The sequence below is a fragment of the Diospyros lotus genome, chromosome 10 (genome assembly GCF_014633365.1).
Source record: "Diospyros lotus cultivar Yz01 chromosome 10, ASM1463336v1, whole genome shotgun sequence".
NCBI classification, from domain to species: Eukaryota; Viridiplantae; Streptophyta; class Magnoliopsida; order Ericales; family Ebenaceae; genus Diospyros; species Diospyros lotus.
In genome coordinates, this window is record NC_068347.1 from 3,586,150 (window position 1) to 3,594,515 (window position 8,366).

Consider the following 8,366-nt stretch of genomic DNA (forward strand, 5'->3'; position numbering starts at 1 on the left):
TGAAGAGAGATCGTACAACATGTCTAGTGTATATAAAATGAAAAGAAAAATAGTTATATATAAGATAACGTATGTATGCCCTCATACTCATATTATTCCTTTTGCTTGGTTACTTGAATGTTTGGGTTGACAAAGATTTATATACAGTCGGACCGTACATGGAGGGATTAGAGAGAGAGAGTGATTTAGTTTGGAGGGCAAAGCTAGGATCCTTTCTCCAGCACTCGTTTCCATTCAGCCTCGGTCTTCTCTTTTCCACCACAGCTGTGAGCAAGCATTATCATATCGAACACAAATCCCGTGTTGTCAAACATGCTTTCACCCGTCTGGCTTCAGAACCACTTCCACTAGAATTACTATGTGTTCTTGTTGGGCTGAGTTTCCTCCTTTGTGGAGATGGCCATTAATTTTTATTTAATCATTAATTAAGTAAATAAAGTCTATATGAATTAGGTTTATATGGAAGAGATAGGAGTATTTTTGTACTAAAAATATAAAATATAAAAGGGTTTTAAACCCTTCTAATGTGGTTGTCGTACATAAGAAAAAAGGAAAGCAGATAAGTGCATAAATTGAGAAAAAAAGGTTAAGTTTAAGTTTGATCACGAAGTTGTTTGGGGTTTGATATCTAGTCTAATTAGGTTGAAATTTGGTCAACATGTTCATAACACAAAACTCTACAATCTGAACAATAGAGATCTTCTTTGGAACTTTTTGTTAATAGGTTTCGGTGAGATCTCTCATATTTCTTAATGCAATTGTTTGGTTTCAAAAGTACTTATTCTTGAAGACATATTGTCAAGTGCTTCTAGTTATTGATAACTAAAGAAATCTTTCGTGTATTTCTATTATACTACAAAAAATTAAGATTTTAGCAATGGAATTTTTCATCACTAAAACATCAAAATCTGTCGCTAACAAAATTTAGTGACGAGCCGTTCTTCGTCGCTAAAAATGGCGTCGTTAAAATTTAGTGACAGATTTAGCAATGAAAAAATTTTGTGACAGAATCAGCGACGAGTGGCATACCCGTCACTGAATCGTTGCTGATTCAACGACAGGTATGCCACTCGTCGCTGCCTGTTGCTAAATCAGCGACGAGTAGGACACCTGTCGCTGTCCATTGCTAATTCAGCAACGGGTCCTTTCCCATCGCTAAATACAAGACAAAAAAATAAAAAAAATAATTTTTAAAATAAATAAATTAAAAAAAGATAAAATAAAAAATAAAAATAATTTATATTACGAAATAAAATTATTAAAAATATAAATTATATCAATAAAAATTCAAATATAAAAAAAATATTTAATAAATATTCAAAAATTTGTTTATATTTTATATTTATTTAAAAATAAAATTTTAAATATATAAATAAATTTTATAATAATTAAAAATTTATTTTAATTAATTAAATATAAATAAAAAATTTATTTAACTAATCATTAATTTAAAAATAAAAAATTAACATTTACATATTTATTAAATAAAAAAATAAATATGAAATTCAAATCGATTAATTAATTAATAAAATATAATCATAAATATTCAATTACAATCATCATCATTAAAATTATCATTTTGTTCCTCATTATAAAACTGGTGTCTCTGTCCAGGTTCAATCGATGATCCAGGTTGCTGTAACGCCATTATCTATCTATTCATCTGCTCTTGCCATGTCATCATCTATTGTTGCCATTGATGCAGTTATACATTTTCATTTTGTATCTCTGTCATCTAAGTCAAAGGGGAATGCAGCTCCTCATTCATTTGGGTCCGCGTGGAATGCAGCTCATTTTACACCTCGGTCACCTGGGTCAGAGCAAAATACAACTCATCATTTATCTGGGTGACCCTTAGTCTCATTTGTTCTAATTCCGACGACAACCCATATGAACCACTGGAGCTACTATCGAATCCAACCAGGTAAGACTGTCTAACTTGAGAGCCGAGACTCTAGACACCACTTCTTGTTTTTATCAAAGACAACCTGATAAAAGATGTGACACTCGTTGACTGTAGATGGAGATGACGACTTGTTACCGTCGGCTGTTGCTAAAGATGCCTCTACACTTAATCTCTCGAATGCCTCCTATATAAATAAAAATATTAACTTGCTAATTAATAAAAAAAATCAATAAATTGTAATGTTAATTAAATACAATTACCGCGATGACCTTTGATCTATTATCAACTCACACTTCTTGTCCTTGATCATCATTCCGAGTGTGAGTTTTCCTAAAAATGTCAAATTCATTGGGCTCGCGATCTAATTCATTTGTGTACATGACAAATGTATGAAGTAAATAAAATAAAATATAAACCACTATATAAGTTTATAAAATTTACATTTAAGTAAAAAAATTAATTACCATATTTCTTTGGCTCTTGATGAAAGGAATGGATCCGTCTGTGTGGACTAAGCCACCAGTCTCGGAAACGCTATTTTTTTTGTTTTGTTATGATTTCTTCTTGTATTCGCCTTCATCCCACTTTACTAACTATGTCCGCCGCACTATCAGATCCATCCACTTACCCTTATCAGCACCTCCTCTAATTTTGTTCAAATTATTTTTAAAACTTCTCTGACCAGATTTATTCCAAGTGATCCATATACAATCATTTTTATCGGGTTGCAACTTGAACTCATTCTACAAGAAGTTAAAAAAGAATAAATATGTATAAAATTTTAAATTAAAACTTTCTATAATTAAGAATTGCAATTATACTAACGCTAAATTTTTTCAGCCACATCTGTCATGTTAATTCTAGCACATCATCCGAATGAAGCTAAGGTTCAATGTACTGTTTCTTCCAAATCTTTGATTGTACACTTAGTGGGCCAATCTCGACAGAAAAAACTATAAAACCAATATTTATCAAATAAAAACATGCATTTTTGTGTATAACAATAATAAACAATCAATTAAAAATAATATATAAGATACTCACTTATCACAGTTCTAATTGCAGGAGATTAATTTCAGCAACATTACTAAGTTTCTGTGCTAACTCCTAAATTATTTGAATATCGTGGATATTATTTTTATTCTATCTGTATATTATTCAATTAAAAAAATGGGTATCCGCTAAAGGATAACATATTACTCAATAATAAAAATCGATATCTTTAAAAAATATATGCGTATATGGGGCACATATAAATTTTTATTTACGTACTATTACGTTTTTTTTTAACAATCATTTGAATTTTTTGTTTTTTAATTACACTTATTTATTTATATTTTTAAGTTAAATTTATTTTATATCAGTATTTTTAATTCAATTTAACCACTTTATTTTCGTAATCAAAATAATGAAAAGTTTAAGTTGTCATAATTAAAAAAAGTATATTTAATTAAATTGAGTTAAGAATATAAATTTATTTACTAAAATATTAAATTAAAGTATGAATTTCACGTTTTATAAATTTAGTTGTTAAAATATAATTTTTTTAGTTGTTAAAATATAAATTTATAAAATTTATGAATTTCACATTTTTTTACTAAAGTTTAAATTTTTTAGTTTATTTTTCTTTCTTTTTTGGCTAAGGATTTATTCTATCGGTAATGTTTTTTATTTTTATTTTAATTTCATTTTTTTAGCAAGTTGTCGCTAAAGATTTTATTTTTTAATTTATTTTTTTTCAATTTTTTTTGTGAAGGATTTATTCAGTTTCTAAAGTTTTAAATTTTTATTTTTTTTATTTTTTTAGCTACGAACATTTTTCGTAGCTAAAGTTTTTATTTTTAATTTTATTTTTTTCATTTTTTAGCAACGGATATTTTTCGTCGCTAATGTTTTTAGTTTTTATTTTATTTTTTTACTTTCTTAGCAACGGACATTTACCGTAGCTAAAGTTTTTATTTTTAATTTTATTTTTTCCATTTTTTAGTGACAAATATTTTTCGTCACTAATGTTTTTAGTTTTTATTTTATTTTATTTTCTATTTTTTAGCGACGAACATTTTTCGTCGCTAACGTTTTTATTTTTGTTTTAATTTTATTTTTTTTAATTTTTTAGCAACAGATGTTTTCCTTTGCTAAATATTAAATTTTTTATTTTATTTTTTCAATTTTTTAGTGACGGATATCCCGTAGCAAATCTGTTGCTAAATTCAAAAAAATTTAAAAACAAAAAATTGAATCCAAATCTGTTGCAAAAAATTAGCGACGGATTTTCGCCGTTAATTAGTGACAGATTTTGTCTCATCGCTAAATAATGTAGTTCTTGTAGTGTTATTTATTTGATAGTGAAAGTTTTGGGTAAATTCCGATTTCGTGATTTTTACTCTTAGCATTGAGAGGGATTTCTACGTAAAATTTTGATGTTATTGTAATTTAGTAATTATTCTATATTTGTTTAATTTAACTTCTATTAAGTTCACACACGAAAAAACAAATAAAATATTTAAACATTCTTCTTCTTCTATTAAGTTGTTGATTTGACTAAGTTTTCCCTCTAAGTTCTCTAGGATTGCCTTCCAGCAATTCTTCAAGATCTTCAGAGTCTTCGTCGCTCCAATCATGCAAGATCCACTGCACGAATTCATGATTAGAACATAATTAAACCATCTAGACAGTCAATTACAGGAATATTGCTTAATTAGTTAACTAATAATAACTTTTTTTGTTTTGTGTGTTAAAATATTTCCAAGTTTAATTCCATTACCTTCATGAAAACTGCATCAGCCATTTGAACAGACTCAAACATGTCACCTCCAATATGGGTAACTCCTGGGTACTCAGGTGCTGTGGCGACCACGGGTACGTGGCAAACCAAAGTTGATTGCTTTGATGTGTGGATGGGCCTTGGTGATCTCGGATATGGATGTTCCAATCCCACCGCCCACTTCTCCTAGATATCCAATGGAATGAAATCCATCTTTGTACGCAGCGACGATTGCGATAGTGGTGACCTTGGATGTACATCCCATTGCAGCGTTGAAGACCTTGCTGAAATCTGGGTTGGCGGAGCCATAGTCCCATATCTCTTTGCCATGAGCCTTTTCCAACACATTCCCACCTTACCGCACACGCCTGTTCAAGCATTGCAGGGGTGGATCTCGAAATCTATGTAGGGGGAGGTTAAATTTTTTTTTTTGAGATATAAAATTACACATCACAAATTTTGGGATGGGCTGAAATTTTTTTTGACTGAATTATTAGTAAAATTTATTATTTTTAATATTAAAAAACTATTTTTAATTGTGAGCTGCCCTGGGCTGATGCCCAAGGCAGCTCACGCATGCATCCGCCCCTGATTGCCAGGGGGCTAATGCCCTGGGGTCACTCTCCATTTGTACGATTGGCGCCAGGCTCAGCTCACCATCGCGCAGTAACAACTCAGAGGAGTGGGTCAACCCTGCTGGAGTTTAAACTTGCATAAAAATTAAGGCAAAATGAATTTGGAAGGAGAAGAAGAAGAAGAAACCAGAAGTTCACGAGGGCAACATGAAAAGCAAGAGGACTTTTTTGAAATTTTGATAAAAATAATTAATATATCTGATGAGAGAAAATGTCCTCGGCTTTATAATTATTCCAATACTCCGGAGAATATGGCTAATAACAACAGAGACACGTGTACGATTAGGGAACCAAGCCACTAGCATCATCCTACTTAATCTTAGAAGGGGCATGTGGCAGATATGTGTCAGCAAATCGACTAAATCTATCGTTCAACAAAGATCCTCCGAATTTCTCGGGGTCAATCCACTACAAGAAAAATTAATTTTAGCGACAGAAAAATTTGTCACTAAAAACATAAAATCCATTACTAAATTTTTCTGTGACGGGTTTAGTGACGGGGTAACGAACCGTCACAAAAGAGGGCTTGACAAAATTTTAGTGACGGAGTGAGGGTAACCCGTCGCAAATCTGTGACGGGAAAGCAATTCCGTCACAGATTTGTGACGGGAATTACCCCATCACAGATTTGTGACGGACAGTACTACCCCGTCACACATTTGTGACGGGGTCAATTCTCGTCACAGATCTGTGACGGGCAGTACCCTCGTCACAAATATTCTTAAATAAAAAAAATAATATTAAATAAATAATTTTATTTAAAAATAATAAAATTAATACAAACAATCTGCAACAGGCTCTGTGACGGGCAGTACCCCCGTCATAAATATTCTTAAATAAAAAAAATAATTTTAAATAAATAATTTTATTTAAAAATAATAAAATTAATACGAGCAATCTGTGATGGAACAGCCCGTCGCAGATATTTTTAAATAAAAAAAATAATTTTGAAAAAAATTATTAAAATTAATATTAATATTTTAAATCAATAATATATTTTTATGAAATTAATATATTTTTAATTTCAAAAATATATTTTTAATTTTTAAATTTATAAAATTAAAATTTATATTAAAATATTTTTAAAAATTAATATTTATTAAAATTAAAATTAATATTTTCTTTTATAAGAATAAAAAAATTTAAAATAACAAGAATTTTTTAAAAATTTAAATAAAATATTAAGAATAACATTAAAAAAAATTAATATTACCCACATTCACATTAAAAATAAAAAAAATTAACATTAAAAAGAAAATTAAAATTTAATATTAATATTAATATTACCCACGTTTACATCATCAATGTTTACAATATTCAACTACAATCAATCGTCATTATTATTATCATTTTCATCTTCATCATTGTCATTCTTGTCTTGATTAGCTACCGGGTCAGATCCACTTAGAACAGTCGATGATCCAGCATCTGCAGTAGATTGTTTTGTCAATCTACTTATTACTATATTCATTTCTGACTGCCATGCCGTCACTTGTTCTTGCCACTGTTGTAATTGTCGATTCTCAGCCCGGGATTCAAGCAATTCATCATTTAATTGGGTGATTTTAAGTCTCATTTGTTCAAACTCTAGTGACATATTTGAAGATGATTGGCTAGAACGATTGGTGGTAGATGGATATAATAAATTAGCTTGGGAGCCCAGCCCGTATATTCGACCCTTTCTATTCCGACCACTAATAGCTTGATAGAAGATGTCGTGTTCATTAACTGTAGGCGATGAGGACTCTCCGGTACTTACGGATGATGAAGATGCCTCTGCACTCAATCTTTCATATTTTTCCTATAAAATTAAAACATTCATGTAAATGAATTAATAAATTATTTTAAAATAAAAATTTTAATTTAATTTATAAAACACACTTACAGCGACGGCCCTAGATCTGTCATCGACCCACACTTCTTCTCTTGATTATGTTTCCTGGTGTGGGTTCTCCTGAAGAATTCAAACTCATTGGGCTCACAATTCAGTTCAGTTGCCTGTATAAGAAATTAATAAATAATATAGTAAATCTGATCAAACTAAACTTATAATTTAAATAAATTAAAAAAAATATAACTTAGCATAAGTAATTACCAGTCTTCTTCGAGTCAAGGAGAATGGAATGGACCTGCCAGTGTGGAGCAACCCACCGGTCTCAGAAGCACGATTTTTTTTATTTTGTGTGGCAATTTTTTTGTTTCTTTCTTCTGCCCACTTTGCATCAAGTGGCTTACGCACGTCGGGATCCATCCATATTGCTTCGTCTTCCCCGTTTCTAATTCGATGCATATGGCTCCTAAAACCTCGTCTACCAAATTTATTCCATGTGAGCCATATGCGATCATTCTTCTCGGGTTGCCAGAAATACGTCTTCTACATTAAGTTAAGAAACATATATATATATGTATAAGAATTTAAATACAAACTTATATTAATAAAGAATTATAAATTAACTTACGTTAAATTCTTCAAGCCACATCCTTCGTATTATTTCTGGCACTTCATCCTAATGAATCCACGGTTCAGTGTATCGTGCCCTCCAAATCTTTCCCAGTTTGCTTGGTGGGCCACTCTTAGGGATAAAACTGTCAAACACAAAAGATATATATATATATATATATTCATTTGAATGTATAATATAATTGCAAGTAATAAATTTAAAATAATAAATACGATAGTCACTGATTACACTATTCATCGCAAGATAAGTGTTTTCGACCATTTCCTCGGCTGATGCTAACCGAGTCAGTTGGAATGGGCTCAGAGTGTTATGCAAAAGCAGATGATGAATTGAGTCTTTGCAGTGTCGGCATGAATGTGTATGGGGAATGTCTGTCTGGCATATGAGAAATTCCCCCAACATATTGGCCACTCAGTGGTACAACATCTGGTGGGTAGAAAGTAGGTGGAACACCATAATAACCCCATGGCATCGTAGTTCCAGGATATGGAAACTAATGAGGCATGGGAGCAAAAAGTTGTGAGGGTGGTGGTGGGGGTGGTGACTGGAGATTGAATTGTGTGGATTGGACAAGAGATGTGGAGTCAGAAGAAGAATAT

General features: G+C 30.9%; 1 protein-coding gene and 1 pseudogene across 1 annotated transcript; both read right to left on the minus strand.

Moving 5' to 3' along the window:
- Positions 1–203: 203 nt before the first annotated feature.
- On the minus strand, positions 204–6,129 carry LOC127811837 ((R,S)-reticuline 7-O-methyltransferase-like; annotated as a pseudogene).
- A 503-nt stretch (positions 6,130–6,632) lies between these two features.
- Positions 6,633–7,595, minus strand: LOC127811838 (uncharacterized). The gene is made up of 3 exons (XM_052352023.1): positions 7,401–7,595; positions 7,191–7,303; positions 6,633–7,092 (listed from the first exon to the last, which is right to left on the minus strand). The coding sequence occupies exons 1-3, from the start codon at positions 7,593–7,595 to the stop codon at positions 6,633–6,635; spliced, it is 768 nt and encodes a 255-aa protein (XP_052207983.1).
- Positions 7,596–8,366: the final 771 nt, after the last annotated feature.